Below are 17,772 nucleotides of genomic sequence, written 5' to 3' on the forward strand. Positions count from 1 at the left end.
CTTTCCCCGCCCTGAATAATTGGTCCTAGTCTAGGGCAATTAATCTCCTCAGTCCAGTAGTTACTTGCAGGCAAATGGGTGCTATTTAGAGAAAGTGAACTCCCTCAATTTTTTGGCTAGCCTATTAGTTGTGGGCCTTCCACACACCTGAACAATCTTATGTGCTAGATATGCATGCCAAAGGCACAGGTAGCTTTCTTTTTAAAAAGCAACAACAATGTAGAGCAGAGGTTTTCAACCATTATGCTGTGGCATCCTGAGGTGCCTTGAATGATGGTCAGGGTATGGTTACCAGACGTCCCCATTTCCTGGGGACAGTCCCTGGATTTACAAATCTGCCCCCAGACAAAATCCGTCCCCGGAATGTCCCCGGATTTCATTTAATGTCCCCGGATTTATATTTTAAGTGTTGTAGATTTATTAGTAGGGAATGAATGTTGCATGATTGGTTCAACAGCAGAAGGCACATCATATGGGGACTTCCGGTGAGGCAAAATGGCGGGCGCCACGGTAGCGAGCAGCTCCTGAAGCCAGCCAGAGCCAACTGCGCTACCAGGCTGGCTCTGGGCTGCTGAGACTGCTGCTGCTGCTGAGGGGGAACCGGGGACGCCCAGAGCGTCAACTGAGGGAACCGCTGACACACACATCTCGCGACCCAAATCGAGCCGGGAATGAGAGTGGCCAGCCACCTGGCCGACTGCTCAACGGCGCTCCAAGGCCAGGAAAACCCTGGAGCTGATGCAGGGAGAAAGGGGAGAGAAGAAGGAGAAGGAAAAGAGAGAAAGAGGAAGGAGAAAAAAGAGGGGAGCCCCAACCTTGCCACGCTGCCGCTGCTGACAAGAGGTAGGAGGGCACTGGGAGGGCAAGGACACGTGGCCAAACCCAGGTCCAACCCGAGCCTACTCCACGTTGGCTAGCACTCCAAGAGAGCAGGCTGGGACCCAGAGGAAGGCTGCGTGACAGAGGAGACCACAGAAGAGAAGATATTACTATTACTTCTTCTTTCTTTCTTTCTTTTTTAAAAACAACTTTTTTCCTCTCTTTTCAAAAGAAGGGAAAAAAGTGTCCCCGGATTCTTTGAAAAAAATCTGGTAACCTTAGGTCAGGGGTGCCGCGGCAACACTGGCCTCAGTCCCTCTTTCCTTCCCTCCCTCCTCTGATGCCCTCTCACATCTCTGCCTCCCTAAGGCTTGTTTGTTGCAGCAGTCCTGCTCCTGCCACTGCTGCCTCCCAAGGTTAAGTGCTGGCCTTATATTCACCTTTTGCCAGTCTCCATTGTGCCACTATGGCTGAGGGCATCCTCTGCCCTGTGGGGCAGTGCGAGGAGCCACTGTTGGGATTAGTAACTCAGAGAAGGTTTGGGAACCTTCAAGCTTCCAAGAGGTCCAGGAGTTAACCTCAAAGGATGCAGAGCCAAGGCTAAAAGCCATGAAGGCTGAACTTGGTTCCTTAGAAAGGAACAAGACCTGGGAGCTGGTTCCAATAGTACCAGGGATGAATTTGGCATATAACTAGTATACATCATTAATAATCGAATTGTAGAATTGTAGAGTTGGAAGGGAGCCCAGGGGTCATCTAGTCCAACCCCCTGAAATGCTGGAATCATGATCATATTCATAAATCTGGGCATCTATTTGGACATATAAAATGCTTACATATATGCCTGTCTTTTAAGTCAGCAGTGATGGATTATTTTTATTGTTAATGTGAGCTGACTTTGTTGTTTGTTTGTTTGTTTGTTATATTTGCATAACAAGGAAAAGGGGAAGGAGAAATTTCATCTAAGCAGCCATGCGATTGCTGCAAGTTTCTACCCAATCCTTAAAACCAAACCCTTTCTGAGACATATGGAAGATTTGTTAAAATAGCAGCTTGAATCTATCCTATGTAAATATAATCTGTTTATATGAAAAACATTGCTGTTATTAAAAAACAACAACCAGCTAGTTTGATTTATTATACATGGGTTCACTCTAACTCCATAGGTTCATGCAGTTGCCCAACAAACTGCACAAACCGGAATCCTATGAAAGGAAGTGGTTTTCCACCAAGTCTTGATAGTTAACTAGAAAGAATAAACGTCAAGCAGAAAGCTGACGCAAGACAGGCCAAACTGAGCTGAGTTTGCATTGCACTGCCAGTTGTTACCTCGCTGTCAGTGTTCTCTGAACAGTACGATCTCTCCATGCCTCTGGTTTATCTATATAAGTTTCTTAGCTGGTCACTGTCCAGCAATCTCCAGCACAGGAACATCCTCAGCTTGCTTCTAGATGTATGATGTCTGTAGCAATCTCCAGCACAGGAACATCCTCAGCTTGCTTCTAGATGTATGATGTCTGTAGTGAAGATAATTACTTTTGTTACAGTCCGTTCTGATGCATCACCCCAGCTCTGTAAGTAGCCTTCTTGCTTGGCTGTGATTCACCCTTGTCAGAAAGAAGCCTAATCCATACCTGTGCATATGCCTCAGTCACCTGAGACTAACACACTGAATGTTCACCCTGGAGGGATAATTTGTTTACTAAATATGAGCCAGTAATTCCACTCCTCCACTATAGCCTGGCGAGGAACAGTTTCTCACAGCAAAATTCTAATCTAGCCTGACTGGGATGCAGGTCTTGCAAAGCACCATGTCTGTTGCTGACTCTGCATACCAGAATCACAAGTACTTGAGCCAGCCTGGATTTGTTTTCATCCAATGATATAAAACATGGGTAGACAAACTAAGGCCCAGGAGCTGGAGCCGGCCCAATAGCCTTCTAAATCCAGCCCACAGACGGTCCGGGAATCAGCGTGTTTTTACATGAGTAGAATGTGCCCTTTTATTAAAAATGCATCTCTAGGTTATTTGTGGGGCCTCCCTGGTGTTTTTACATGAGTAGAATGTGTGCTTTTATTTAAAATGCACCTCTGGGTTATAGGCATAGGAATTCGTTCATTTCTTTTTTTTTCAAAATATAGTCCGGCCCCCCACAAGGTCTGAGGGACAGTGGACCAACCCCTTGCTGGAAAAGTTTGCTGACACGTGTGTAATGGTTATATGGGGTTGCTCGTGCGTAGGTTGCCGCCACTCCTGGCTAGGTGGCCTGGTTAAACCTTTCCTGGCTGGACAGCCCCTCACTTCGTGGCTGTTCAGTCGCTGGCAGAATCCGACAGTGGGCGTTTCTTAACCCTTTTCCAACATAAAAGTTGTTTGACGCCCAGTCTCTTCCTACTCTCCCTGCGCGGAAGTCTTCTGCGCAGGGAGGGCGTGGGTAGCGGAGGACCTGTGCTCTCCCCACTGGTGTCCAGTGAAGAGTCTCTGAGCCTGCTCTCTGCTTCCCCCATTGGCCCCCCTCCATCCCTGGTGTTGCGCTGATTTTCTTCCCCAACAGGAGACCTGCCTGTCTCCCTACTTGGCCCCTCTCCAACATCGTCGTGGAGCCTCGCCTCCTCCTCTTGTTCCGATGGCAGTTCCCTGACACTGTAATACAAAAGTTTGGGACATTTTGCCCCCTGAGCAGTTGACAACTGAATTCCAAACTAGGAAGTGGTTATGAGGGACAGTGGGTCTCAAAGTTTTCCCATTCAGCTTTCATTGTCACAGGATCTTTCTACAGGGCTTTTTCATATACAAATTACACTTTTATCTTCACATCAACCTCTGTGAAGTAGATTAAACTGAGGGAGAATTTATGTCATGTCACCCATAAAGATACATGGCCGGGCAGGACTCTGAATGCAGGTATTAGCATTTCGGCATTTGCAACATGCTGTCCCCTCAGAAATGGAAATACAGGTTCTGAAGCCATGGGTTTGAAGTTAAATAAGTGATGGACTAAGTGTTCATGTGAACATTTAAATTGAGTATCACTTTCAGTAAATAGAAGCATTAAATTCCCCCCCCCCAAATGATTCTGAAGTCACATTTTAAAGCAAAGTACACAAACCTTGAAAAGCTATTGCAAATTCTCTCTGTGGTGCAACAAGAATGGGCCCAGTCAGCTCTGTACCTTGTCCGAGGGCTGCTACAGAGGTTAACACTCATAATATAAGCAAGGTGCTTGAGATGCACCACTTAAATGTTTGACCTAGTAGGGTTAGGAAAGTCTAGTCAGTGAGCAGTTCAGCCTCTGCCTCTTCGTATCTTTCTTCCTCTGCCTGCCTAAATTGGAGAATTTGGGGCCACACCCAACACGTCACTGCCTGTTGTCTTTGAACCCACAGGGACTCTTGAGTCTTGCATGATCTATTTAGGTTACCAGGTGCTTCATGCCTCATCATTAGATATACGGGCACTCACAATGCAGACCTTTCTCTTCCCTTGATTATTATCTCCAGACCACTATCTTTAAAGGCTGTTATAGATTTCTCAGACCAATCTTTACTCTTGATGCCGAACCAATGTTTGAATTACAGGCTGGGCAGAGGAGGGCCAGCCTACTTTTCATTTGTGACAGTCTCCTTAACCACAGTTTCTGAAGGCAACATGGAAACTATGGTTTCATTAAAATGGATGGGAGGAGTCAGGCAGTAGGGCTTATTGATGTATCCCCATGCCCAATAATTCAAGCACTGAGCTGCACATTGCCATTGAGATGGCTAATACCTTGACACCATTGTCAGAGCAAATTGAAACCACATCCTGTGCCTGGCCCACTCACTTCATCTCACATCCACTGCATTGTTATCCATGCATCCGGCAACCCTTGCAGAAACTGGTGAGCAAACAATTTTATTCATTCATTTTGGTCAAGTGACTAAAAGCAAGGTCAGATTCTTGCAATCGTTTTGTATTATCCCCATGCATTTTCTGCATCCCACCCCTAAATCCTAGCTAGTAGTAGCAGGGCTTTTTGCAGCCGGAACTCGCCGGAACTCAGTTACGGCACCTCTCAGGTGGGTGGCATTGCAAGAGAACAAAGGAGGCGTTTGTGGTGAATTACAGCATCTCTTTTTCTAGAAAAATAGCACTGGCAAGTAGTTCCATCTTACCACTGTCTGCTGAGGTGGCACAACCCTTCAGGAAGCCATGAGGACCAGATCTCAGCACAGATACCCCCCACAGCAGCTGCTACTAGCACCTCTGACTGTTATGCTGGCATCAAGCAACAGTTCGGCAACTGATGATGACACAGAATAGAGAGCAGATGGTGACACGAGACACAGGCCTGGTTCTAGGTTATGAGAAGCCCTCAGCAAAATACCTTTGGTGGGCTCCCTATTCTTCTTCTCAGCAGGACTAATGCTCCCCTTCGTGGTGCCCACAGGGAGAGAGAGAGAGAGAGTGACTGGGTGGAAGTGACAGTTGCTCCTGCAAAAATCTCTTCACTGTGCTAAGAACATAAGATCAGGCCAAAGACCCACCAAGTCCAGCATCCTGTTCTCACAGAGGTCTATGGAAAGTCTCAAAGCAGGACCTGAGTGCAACAGCACTCTCCCCACTCATGCTCCTCAGCAACTGACATCCAGGAATGTTGATGTTCTGCCTCCAAAGGTGGAGGTACAACTTACATAGCCACCATGGCTAGTAGCCCAATCCTTCTCATCCAGGGTGAATGTCAAACAGCACAGGGCAGCCTCTACCACCTGCAGTGGTGGTTTTGCCACCTCAGCGTCCAAGGGGAAATCCAAGCCAGTAGGCCCTCCACGTGGGCTCTGGGGCCTCAGCAACTGCCTGGCCATGCTAAGCCAACACCCATCCTGCTCTTGCGCTTAAGCCAAACAACCTCTAAGGTGCCCATGGTTCTCCTGCATGTGGGTTTCTTGTTAGCTGGAGAATATAGATCGTCCTATGAGAAGGAGGATTTATGAAGATGCCTGTTGGGAAGTGGGGGCGGGGGCTAGCCTGTTTGTTTGTTTTTTTGTCCTGAGTGAAGCCTCCAGACAGGCACCATTGAGCACCCCAGCCTGTGTGTGTGTGTGTGTGTGTACGTAAATGCGCATGAGATGTGCCTTTGACCCGGGCTGGTATATTTCAACATAGGGTTGGTATATTTCAAAAAGTAGAATTCCCGACCCCCCAAATTGGATGAGCTCTTTTTGGGAACAAACCCAAATTGTTGTGTTTTTTGGGGGGGGGGGATTTTAAGCTTTTTGAGCTGTCTCCGATGCTTTTTCTATCGTGTTGCCATACATCCAGGTTTTCCCCTGACATTTGCCAATTTGGCAAAATCCCCACCACCACCATTTTTACAACAAAAAGCCAGGCCTAAATAATGCCTTGTTTCACCCCGCCATCTGCCAGAAACCACCACAAGGAGCAGACCCCTTTACTACCTATTGACATCAGCTGCTTTTACCATAGTAATCTACCCCAGAATACTATGGCATGGTAGAGTTGGGAAGCCCATCTAGTCCAGCACGGGCAATATGCCAGAGTTGGAGGAAAGGGTGCCTCTTTTTCTTTGTATCCTGTATTGCTCGTTTTTATTTCGATATTTAAAACAACCAGTGGTACAGTCCCCTCTCTGCACATCCTTTAGAGGTGCCGATATGATTTCATGGTACCCTCCCGCCAAGGGGGGGGAGGGGTCCTGCCGATCAGCACTGCTAGGCAGAGATCAATATGTACTGTATTCTATATCACGTGCAGCGCATAAACTGGGGGGGCAAACTACTGCCCCAAAATGCCCTCGGCAGCCGATGCACAGACTTGCACCCCGTTAGGGCCACCCGCCAAAGCAGGTTTCTCCCCGCTGACCCCGATCCTCCGCCCCGCAGCCGAGCCGAAAGGACCGCCTGATGCAATCACCTGCCTCCTTTGCTCGAAAGCTTCCAGCCGAGTTGCATCATCCCGGCTTGATGCAGCGGGCGGCGGGGGGAACCCAATCGGCGCGCGCGCTCCGCCCGTGACCGACAGCTCCCTCTGAGCAATCCAGATTCCAGAGAGGCGGGACAACGCGCGGCTACCGTGACGCCGGAGGCGCTGATTGGAGAGCGGCTGCGCGAGCCGCCAGAATTCCATGACAGCTGGGTGGGGCTTGCCCGGCGAGCTGGTATTTAAAGAGGCTGGAGATGCAGTAGGCGCACAGTTAATCGTGGAAGCGTCTGCTTTGCTCTTGCCTCCTCGCCGCCAGCCACCGTGCCAAGCATTTGCCACCTTCTCTCCCGGGCAGCCTCCTTCCCCGGAGCGCAGGTCCAGCGCTGCCGCTTCCAAGGCGCAGGCTGCTTCCCGGGTTGCTCGCGCGGGGCCATGAAGCGGGATCCGCTGCCGCTGCACCCGCAGCATCCTCCTCCTCCTCCTCCCAGCGGAGGGGAGCGCCCCCTTGGGCGGCCGCAGCAGGAGGAAGACCTGGCCGCCGCGGAAGGCGGGCCGCCCAAATCCCCGCTGTGGGTCTTCGGCTACGGCTCGCTGGTGTGGAGACCCGATTTCGAGTTCACGTCGCGCAAAGTGGGCTTCATCCGCGGCTACACCCGCCGCTTCTGGCAAGGAGACACCTTCCACCGAGGCAGCGAGAAGATGGTGAGAGGGGGCGCCCCTTTACTTGGGGGGCGGAGATCGGGGCGGGGGTGATGTATGGGCGCCTCTCTGTCCTGGGTCTCTCGGGATGGGGGTGATGGGTGGGCGCCTCTCTGTCCTGGGTCTCTCTCGGGATGGGGGTGATGGGTGGGCGCCTCTCTGTCCTGGGTCTCTCTCGAGGCGGGGGTGGGAGTGATGGATGGGCGCCTCTCTATCCTGGGTCTCTTTCGGGAAGAATGCCTGTGGGTGGCGACCCGGGTGGTGGTCCAGGTTTGGAAGGGATGGCTTATAAGCAGCATTTGCTGCTGAGGGAGCTGGTTTGAAGAGGGGTTGCAGATCCGCACGACCCCTTTTGCCCTTGGCTTGGCATTGCCCGTGTGCTGGCTGGAGAGCAGCTTGTGCCTCCTGTGTGGTTGGCCTGCAGTGCTGGCACCGTGCGGGTCTCCTTGTGGAGCATCCTTGGGTGTGGCGGTGCTTCGCTTGCGCTTTCCGGGTGGATATCTGATACTGTATGTTAACTCTGACTTTCCTCTCCCTCCCTTTCCTCTCCTGTTTAGCCTGGTAGAGTGGTTACCCTCCAAGAGGATTATGAGGTAAGTTATTTATGCCTACATCTTTATCCAGTTCATTCAATACACCTGTAAAGCAAGTCTTAGTCTGGGCTCTTCTGGGCATAATCCAGAACAGTTCTAAGAGTTCACCACCTCCCCTTTAGTTCCTGCACAGAGGGGGAAGGGGAGGTTCGTCACAGTGCTGCAGCTAGACATGTAGCATTTGTTGTTTCTATGGCTTTAGGAGGATGCCCAAAATGCCTCAAGGAACATTAGGCGGTTGGGATAGTGGGATGCTGTGTATATAGTAAGGGACCATGAACATGGGCTTATCTTCAGGTGATGAGAGAAAGCTGAGATAATATTTGAGACATCCTACAAGATAAATAGTTGCTGAAAAATATTTGGTATGTGGTTGAGTCAATGGTGCCATGTCCTTCCGGGAGCCTCTGTAAGAGCCGATTGGATTAATCACTTAGTGGGTAGGCTGGAGTGGAAGCAATAGTGAGTGTTTTTATAATTTAGTGGTCTCTTGACTTCTCCAGCCTGCCTCAAAGACCTTTAAAATGAGATTGGACTTGGCAGCAAGCTGTATGTTATGCATAGCTGGACAGGAGATGAGCAAATGCAAAATTGCTTCAGTTGGTAAGGAGTGTGGTGACTGCTCTGTGAGCAAGTCTTAGTATTTATTTGTGTTACCAAGACATGTAGTAAAATGAGCAGAAAATTGTCAAAAATGTATTTGTGTGGAAATTAAAGTCTGTCGTTTATTATACAGTCATAGACCCACTGAAAGTTTAAGACTGAGACATAATAGAGGAGCAAAACGCAGCTGATCAGATGCATTTTGGACCAATCTGTAGCCTTTCTGAGAACAATGACCTTGCTTCTGCATGAGTCTTCAGAATAAAAATGTAAAAGCGATGGACAAGGTGATCAGAAAATCTATCTGGGCTCTCCTTTCATGTCACAAAAGGAGTTGTCGAAACAAGGATAATCGTGCTTTCTTTTGAAGAGACATTTATCCATCCCTGACCAGTGCTTTTAGGAGCCTTGTGTGACCTAGTTAACAGGTTTACGTAAAAAACAGGAGTTTCATCAGCTTCCAGGATATAATAATGCATATTATTCTGTTTCTGCCTCTGTCACAGCAAGTAATCCTTGTCAATTTTTTATTCATTGCAGGGTTGCACATGGGGTGTTGCCTATGAACTCCGTGGTGATCAAATTGCTGCTTCGCTCAAATATTTAAATATGCGGGAAGCTGTGCTTGGAGGCTATGACACCAAGCTGGTGAAGTTCTACCCCCAGGATAAAGAGACTGATGAGCCTATCCTAGCCCTGGTTTACATTGCAACCCCGCAGAATCCCTCCTACCTTGGTCCAGCATCTGAAGAGGACATTGCAGCTCAAATAATAGTTTCCAGCGGTCGTTCTGGCCACAATATAGAATACCTGCTGCGGTTGGCAGACTTCATGCGCTACTTTTGCCCTCAGGTAGAAGATGAGCACTTGTTCTCAATTGAGGAGGCTCTGATCTCCATCCTGCCCTACATATACCAACCTGAGGAGTCTTCAGTGGAAGAATGAATGTGACTCTGCCCTCCAGAGGGGCTGAAGTATACCTTTTTGACCAAGAACAGGAGCAAACACAACAGACACACTTTTTAATACAACTAAAAGTCAGATTAATAAAGCCAATGGGTGAAGCAGTTTTAAGAGGGGAGGGATACTTCTTGTCACTGGACTGGCAGTGGAAACTGGAGAGAGCCTCCATCATTGCAGGACGAGAAGCTGCCTGAAAAATGCTCTGGAAGGCTCCAATCCTATGCATGCTAATCTGGGAGCAAGTCCTATTGCATTTGCTGAGGCTTACTTCTGAGTAGATTTGCAAACGTGGTTTGAGGAAGCCAAACAGTGTTCCTTTTTCATCGTCAAAGGGAAGGGCCGGAAGCTGCAATGTGCTTTTCTTAAAAGTGTTTCTGAAACACCCCTGCCCCAAATCACCCTAAGCAGGGACTTGGCAGCAGTGTTGAAATGCTGTGAGCTTTGCTCTACCTCACAAACTGGCAGAAGAGCCACAAATGTGTGGCACAGAGTGTCTTCTAGGTCAAAGGAGTCGGCCTCTTTCTCCAGCTTGACCTTCACTAGTACGCCCAGGGTTGAGTGCAATATGAACTTGTATCACCTTCTGTAGGCTCAAATGGGGCCAAATTTGCTTTCGACTTGTCTTAAGTGAACAGTTAATGCACTACTTTTTTATATATAACTTGAAGATGTATTTATTGTAATGAATATAATATATATATATTTCTTGAAGGGAAAGTGTCCAAGTTGTTTGCTCGTCTCCTAGTAAATGCCCTGCAGGGCAGGGAATGCTGCAAGTTTGTGTGATGGGGTCATGCCTTCTGGTTTCAGAACCATTTTAGGTACAAGAGTTTCCAGTCTTAGTTGGCAGCCACAAGCCTGCTCCATTGAGGCAGCATTCTGAAAATAGTTCAGCTATGTGCCACCTGATGTACAATATTACTGTCTTCCTTCTGTAAATACTACATCTGTCTCCTTTCTGCTTATGTGACTGCAAGATGTAAGCACCAAAAACTCTGTCATTTATATCCAATTTTCACTACATTCTGATTCATCAAACAGCTCTCCCCCCCTCTCCCCCAATATCTAAGCTTTGTAAAAGCACAAGACATTAATGTCTCTGGATTCATTAGGCATGAACATAAAAGGCCTGTGCTGAGTAGTCTAGAGCAGTGTTTCCCAACCTTGGGCCTCCAGCTGTTTTTTTGGACTACAACTCCCATCATCCCTCGCTAGCAAGACCAGTGGTCAAGGATGATGGGAATTGTAGTCCAAAAACAGTTGGAGGCCCAAGGTTGGGGAACACTGGTCTAGAGCACTGGTGGGGGATCTGTGAGCCATTCAGATGCTGTTGGACTCCCAACTCTCATCTGCTCTAACAATCAGGGATGAGGGAAGCTGGAGTCCAGCAACAGGTGAGGACCACTGGCTCGCCAGCCCTGATGATTGGACAAGGTAAGGTAAGCTACGCTGGCTGTAGTTCCCTGTTCCAATGACATTCTGTGAGAGATACTGCTGCTCTTGCTCTTTTGTTAACACAGCTTTGGACATTGTGTTCCAAGAGGAGAAGAGCCCAATACTTGACTTCTCGCTGCTGTTTGTGTACATAAGGAGGAACTGTGTGTGCCTCTTGTGCCCAGACATAAACCAAACTGACATTATAGTTAACATCAATTAGAGAAGGGAAACTTTATTGGTCTTACCTTGGATTTATTGGTCTTTGCCATGGGATTTCTTGCAAAAGGTATATGGAGAGACCTGGGTAACTACCCATCTGCAAAGCTGTTGTTCCTTCACCAACAGCCAGTTGCTTGGGGTCATCTGAAATGATTTGCTCGGTCAGCGTTTTTTTCTGCAGCACATCTGTCATAAGCACTACATAACGGGATGCATGATGTATGGGTTGATGTGGCCCACAGATCTCCCACCCCAAGGGTCTTGAATCAAGATGGCATCCTTGTCCCTTTCAAATTCCATTTCTAAAACTTGCAATGGACAGGATGTGCATGGTGCCTCTGCAACCCCTCCATGTGGACATAATGCAACACCAGAGGGTTTATCATCTTTCACACCCACCACTGGCAGCTGAATGTCTCTCCCATAAGGCACAAGTGACTTGTCATTTGGAAACTTATTTTCTGCGCTTGAGAGCAGCAGAGGCACCATAAAAGCGCAATGCTACTGAGCAACCTTCTGCTCCTACCCAGTTCAGACAGTAGTGGTAACTGCTGAAGTCCCACACCTTAGTGGTTTTCTTGAATGAAAGCAGGTGCTAGACTGAATCTCCTCCTGCATTCTAGAAGCGTTCAGTTCCTGCTTCTGGTGCATTGGCAGGGATTAAACTTGCTTGGAACCAGAAGGCCTTTTTATCTGAGAGGCAGCAGCTCATACTGGCTAATGCCCAATTTTGTTTGGCCACAATTAATGTTCACTAGATGAAGCTGGAAGCCTTCTGCCATGGGAGTATTTCTCTCTGCATATTTCAGTGGAGAAATTTGAATATCCTGGGAAACAAAAGTGCTGTGTTTGGCCTTTAACTGTAGTTTTGTCTCCCACTATCACGCTGCAAGAATGCCTATGAAAATAATTTTTAGAGTTTAGACTGTGGCTGCAAAAGTGGCATAAGCACCTATTCCCATCACATTGCTGGTGCTGAAAACTCATGCACCTCATACTGACATTGAGTTGTGGGGCAGGGACTTTAGATAGACACACAAAAACAATTTTAAGCCAGGGCTGGGAAAGATGTGGCTCTCTAGATCAGTGTTTCCCAACCTTGGGCCTCCAGCTGTTTTTGAACTACAATTCCTATCATCCCTGACCACTGGTCTTGCTAGCTAGGGATGGTGGGAGTTGTAGGCCAAAAACATCTGGAGGCCCAAGGTTGGGAAACACTGCTCTAGATGGTGTATCCTCATTTCCCATCAGCCCCAGCCAGCATTGCTGTGGGGAGCTGTAGCCTATCAACATCTATAGTTTCCCCACACCTAGTCAAAACACTTCTAGATGTGGAGTGTATCCCTGTTGTATAGCATGGAAACACAGGAGCCATCACTATTAGGCCCACGACCCTCTGGCCCATGGCCAAGCCTCAGAACATTCCACCTCTACTGCTGGATGCTCTACTTTGTTCCTGTCACCTGTCCACTTGCCCTCTCTAAACATGCTGTCACTGAGAAGAGGAGATCTTCTTCCATTTAGCTTCTTCCATTTAGCTTCATCTTTCCCTTTGGGCAGCTGTCTGGATGGGTCCCAGAGGGAGAAGGCAAGTGAATGGGCAGCAGTGAAGAGGGAAGCTCCTCAAAAAAAGGCTCCCACTGTGGGCATTTTGTTCAAGCACCCCCTAAAAAAACACAACCCAGAGCAGTTATGGAGCTCCACGATAGTGACAGAGGTCACCCACAACATGCTCACCATTGGCAAACAAGCACATTTTTGTTTTCTGGTGGTGACTGTTGCTGCCCAGCTCAGGTGCTCTGAGAAGGACATGCAGTCTCCTCTGTTGTCACAATGAGTCTCTGAGCATCTCTGGAGCTGCAAAATAGCTTGCTGCTTTCAGAGTGTTTCCAAAGTTCTTGTGGCAGCAGGGATGACCCTTGCTCCCCACTCCAGAATCCAGATCAGAAGGACCTGGGTGTTCACACTGGCCCTCCGGCGTTTGCAGAGCATCTCCCAAGTGATGTGATGCCGCAGAGAAAAAGACCTTTGAAAGAGGGGCTTGGTGGGCGTTGGAGGCTGTGCATTCCTAATCTTGAGTGCACAAATCTGCATCTCCTCTTAACAGCGTGATGTTGTTTTCTAAGCAGGAGAACGGCTGTGGAATAACCACATTACACAAATACTCTGGGCAGAGTCTTGTGAACCAGATTAAGTTCTGGAAGGTTCTCTTATCAAGCTGTTTTTGGCATGGTAGAAAAATGCCTCCAAGGGCAAGAGTTGTATCTGAAGTGCAGAAACACAATTCTCTCCCTGCAAGGATGCCAATAAAGGCTCAAGGGAGGAAACAAGGGAGCTGCTTGCCTTTCCACTTCCAAGAAACAGTTATGAAAGAACCGGGGAGGCTGCCTTGTCCTGCATTCACTGCTTGGGCTAAGAGGAAGGAATCTGTTCTTCCACGAGTGACAGAAGCAGGAGACACAGACGCCGAAACGCAACTGCTTATTTTATCTTTCTAGGTTTAACTCAAAAGGGGTCCTCAAGGCAGCACTCACATTAACCACTCTCTTTCTTAAAAGTGCACATAAACCATTCTCTAAAAATCAGCCCATAACAAAATAATTACCAAGATCATTCCAGGGTTGCAAATGCCTGCCAAAACAGATAATGAAATAAACTTCAGGACTGTATAATGGAATGGCTTCTCTCTCTCTCTCTCTCTCTCCTGACATACTAATTGCTTCTCATCAAGAGGTAATTAAATATGCCTCTTGGTAACATTTGGGCCTTAAGCAGGCAATATTACCTTGCTTACTTTTCACCATAGAACAGGATGAGAGTGAGGAAAAGCACAGGAATTACAAGGCAAAATATAGTCACAAGGTGTGAAGATCTTTTGATGAAGGGCAGTATAAAAATAAAATAAAATAAAATAAATAAAATAAAATAAAATAAATAGGAGCACATTCTGGAATTAAGTCTTCTCCAGGACTTGGAAAATACTGGCAAACTAGTTAGCCAATGCAGCAATCTGTGAACAGATTTTTCCAGTTCTTTATTTGTGTCAGAGCTGGAGACAAACAAACTTGTAGAGTAATTTGACCTCCGGATATAGGGCAGTATATAAATAATAATAATAATAATAATAATAATAATAATAATAATAATAATAATTAATAATAATAATAGGATCACAGGGGCACACAAAGGGGCTGAGTCCCTTTGGAGAATAGAACACACAGCGAAGACTGTGGTGCTTTAAGAAATAGGGTTTATTCTCCTATTTATACCCTAAGTCTGCATGGAGGTTGTCCAGATCTTACAGCATGCACATTGTCTTGTTAACGACCCTCAATGACTCTCTAATATTCCCTTAATAGCTCTAGCTTGGCCAGGCTACCCAATAATTCCTTTGCACCTTACATTTCTCCCATCCCACCCCCCAAATAATCACAATCCTAGAATTTATCAATATCTATGTTTATCCTGTGGGATGTGGGTGGTGGTGTCGGTTAAACCACAGAGCCTAGGGCTTGCTGATCAGAAGGTCGGCGGTTTGAATCCCTGTGATGGGGTGAGCTCCCGTTGCTCGGTCCCTGCTCCTGCCAACCTAGCAGTTCAAAAACACATCAAAGTTCCAGTAGATAAATAGGTACCACTCTGGCGGGAAGGTAAACAGTGTTTCCATGTGCTGCTCTGGTTCACCAGAAGCAGCTTAGTCATGCTGGCCACATGACCTGGAAGCTGTATGCCAGCTCCCTCGGCCAGTAAAGCAAGATGAATGCTGCAACCCCAGAGTCGTCCACGATTGGACCTAATGGTCAGGGATACCTTTATGTTTATCCTAAGTCTACAACAAAATTAAATGATTCAGCACACCACAACCCCCCCCCGGCCCCCATTTTCTATGGAGATTGTCCTACAGTGACTTCTGTTGCTCTCTCTGCCTTCTATAGCGATGTGAAGAACATACAGTATTTGTCTCTTAGCACAGGCAGGAGAAGCACTGAAAGATTGTTTCGACTGGGTTTTTTAAAATGATTTTTAGCTGATTTTCAATATATTGCAAATGTCAGCATGGCGCACAAAATATGCATTTAAAAACAAATACTATTATGAAACATAACCATGAACTGTGGTTAAGACATTGTTACAGGTATTTAATATGCAAATAGTTTCTCCTGTTATTTTGTAACAGCACATATATGCAGAGGTGGTTGGTTTCCAAAGTGGAACAACGGCCATGCAAGAAGTGGAACTAATTTTTCAGTGCCCTGACATTAAAACAAACACAAAAACCCTTCCAGGAAGTAGAAAATTAGCACAGCAGGGTGTAGTCTGGGCTTCAGATTCTTTCCCTGATTTACGAGTTTCATACCAGGGGAAACTTTCAAAAAATGGTTTTGCCCACCTGTAGTCTGAAGTATGCAATCCATTCTCTTGCCTCGTACTGATATATATGCATAAAGTCCAGGACAAGCTTGAGCCAATCTCTGTCATTTAATCTTTTCCTCTGCTGCAAGGGAGCAATTTAGGTGGCTGTAGACTGCCCTTTGGATTCATGACCATTTTTAAGTGTGCAAAACTGGGGGTGGGGGAGAGATGGGGACACAAAACTAGACATGTTTCAGTGTTTCAACACACTACAAGTTTGCTTTGGCACAAATAAAGTACTGGAAATATCTGCTCAGTCACCACTATGAGATCATATTTATGCCTTTGTTTTTGAATTTGTGTTTTTGTGTTTGTATGTTTTGCTATTAAAGACTCCCTTTGCAAAAGGGAGGGTATATCAATAAGTTACTGCAGTCTCTTATACTAATGAGGAGGTGGTAACTAAGGGACCCACCAGAGGTCCTTTTTGTTGTGCATTCACTGTTATTTATGCTCATGATTTCTGCTCAATATTGTGTATGTGTGTGCAAATGTTTCAGGGGGACATACTGCCCCATAGCTTACTGCTGAAATCCTGTAACTTTTCATACCACATTGCTCCAGCAAGAGTGTTCTTCCAGACAGCAAAAATAAGGTACTGTTTAGGAAGCATCACCAAAGTAATAAAGTGATGTGCAGACAATCCGGTATAAATCCACTGCTACTGCATTATTATTATTGTCTCAATAACATGTTGCAGACCCTGACCATTAAGTCCAGTCACGGACGACTCTGGGGTTGCGGCACTCATCTCGCTTTACTGGCCAAGGGAGCTGGCGTTTGTCCGCAGACAGTTTTCCGGGTCATGTGGCCAGCATGACTAAGCCACTTCTGGCGAACCAAAACAGTGCATGGAAACGCCATTTACCTTCCTGCTGGAGCGGTACCTATTTCTCTACTTGCACTTTGATGTGCTTTCAAACTGCTAGGTTGGCAGGAGCAAGGACCGAGCAACGGGAGCTCACCGAACCACTGACCTTCTGATTGGCAACCCCTAGGCTCTGTGGTTTAGAACACAGCGCCACCCGCATCCATAATATGTTGCAGAACCCACCTGCAAAAAACCAGAAACAAAACTGTTAGGATCTGGAGAGATCCTAACAGTTATGATGGGTCACAGACTCAATTACAAGTTGGTAAGATTGTTGAGTTGCAGCTCTTAAGAAGACACCTGTAGCTTTATGCCCACAGAAATGCAGAACGAGAGGTTGCAGCCAAATGCATTATCCCCAGACAACTGTCAGTCAGCCTCAAATGTCCTGCCCATGAGAAGGGTTCACCCGCTTTTTTAGTTGTTCACCTGAGGAGAGGGTGAAATGTATGGCCGATGCTAACCGTTGATATGGAGGAGGATGGTGTAAATGCTTGAGACCCAAGTGTCAAGAGCAGAGAAGAAGTCCAGGGAGAGCTAAAGACCATTTTCTTCCCAATTACAGAAGGCTGCCACAAAGAAACAAGATAGGAAGTATTTACTAGAGCCACCAAGGCTCTGAAACAGTAAGACCAATATTGCAGTAAAGTTGATGTAGCTGGGATAACAGGAAATACTTTTGAACCATCCAGTTGGGTGAGGATATAAATAGCCCAGGGAAGTGATGGAAATAAAAGGAGACTTATTTATTGGGAATGTTTAAAGCCTAGGACTCCTGCTGTAACAGGATTCTTTCCAACTCCAATTATTCCAGTTTCAGCAGACATAGTTTTTTTTTCAACAATTGACGTGCAGTGGAAGCGAACAGAAGAAGCTGTTTCTGCCAGAAGTCTCCCATTTGGAAAAGGAAAAATCTGTCTAGATTTTCCCACATAGCGGGACAGTACAAACACAAAACATACAAATGGAAAGGCACTCAGCTCTCTGCACCTATGAAATAGGTACTGTACTTGAAAGAAGGAACTGATGAGCTCTAGTCCTCCATTTTAAAATATCAAGCTTCAGTCACTGTTGCCCTTCTGTAATAGTTCTCTGTATCTTACCTGGATAGTTCAGGTATGTTTTTTGCACACTTATCACCAGAATTACAGAGGACTTGCCCCATACTATATTCCTGGAAGAGGAGCAGATAACTGGATCTGTCAAACAGTTAACGCTATTGACTACACAAC

General features: G+C 46.8%; 1 protein-coding gene across 1 annotated transcript; it reads left to right on the forward strand.

The window, feature by feature from the left end:
* Window positions 1-6,993: 6,993 nt before the first annotated feature.
* On the forward strand, window positions 6,994-10,311 carry CHAC1 (ChaC glutathione specific gamma-glutamylcyclotransferase 1). Its single transcript, XM_081920166.1, has 3 exons — window positions 6,994-7,444; window positions 7,999-8,034; window positions 9,178-10,311. Exons 1-3 carry the CDS (start codon window positions 7,175-7,177, stop codon window positions 9,580-9,582), a joined length of 711 nt encoding a protein of 236 aa, XP_081776292.1. The 5' UTR covers window positions 6,994-7,174; the 3' UTR covers window positions 9,583-10,311.
* The last annotated feature ends 7,461 nt before the right edge of the window (window positions 10,312-17,772 follow it).

This window comes from Podarcis melisellensis, assembly GCF_964234715.1.
Source record: "Podarcis melisellensis genome assembly, chromosome: 1".
Taxonomy (NCBI): Eukaryota; Metazoa; Chordata; class Lepidosauria; order Squamata; family Lacertidae; genus Podarcis; species Podarcis melisellensis.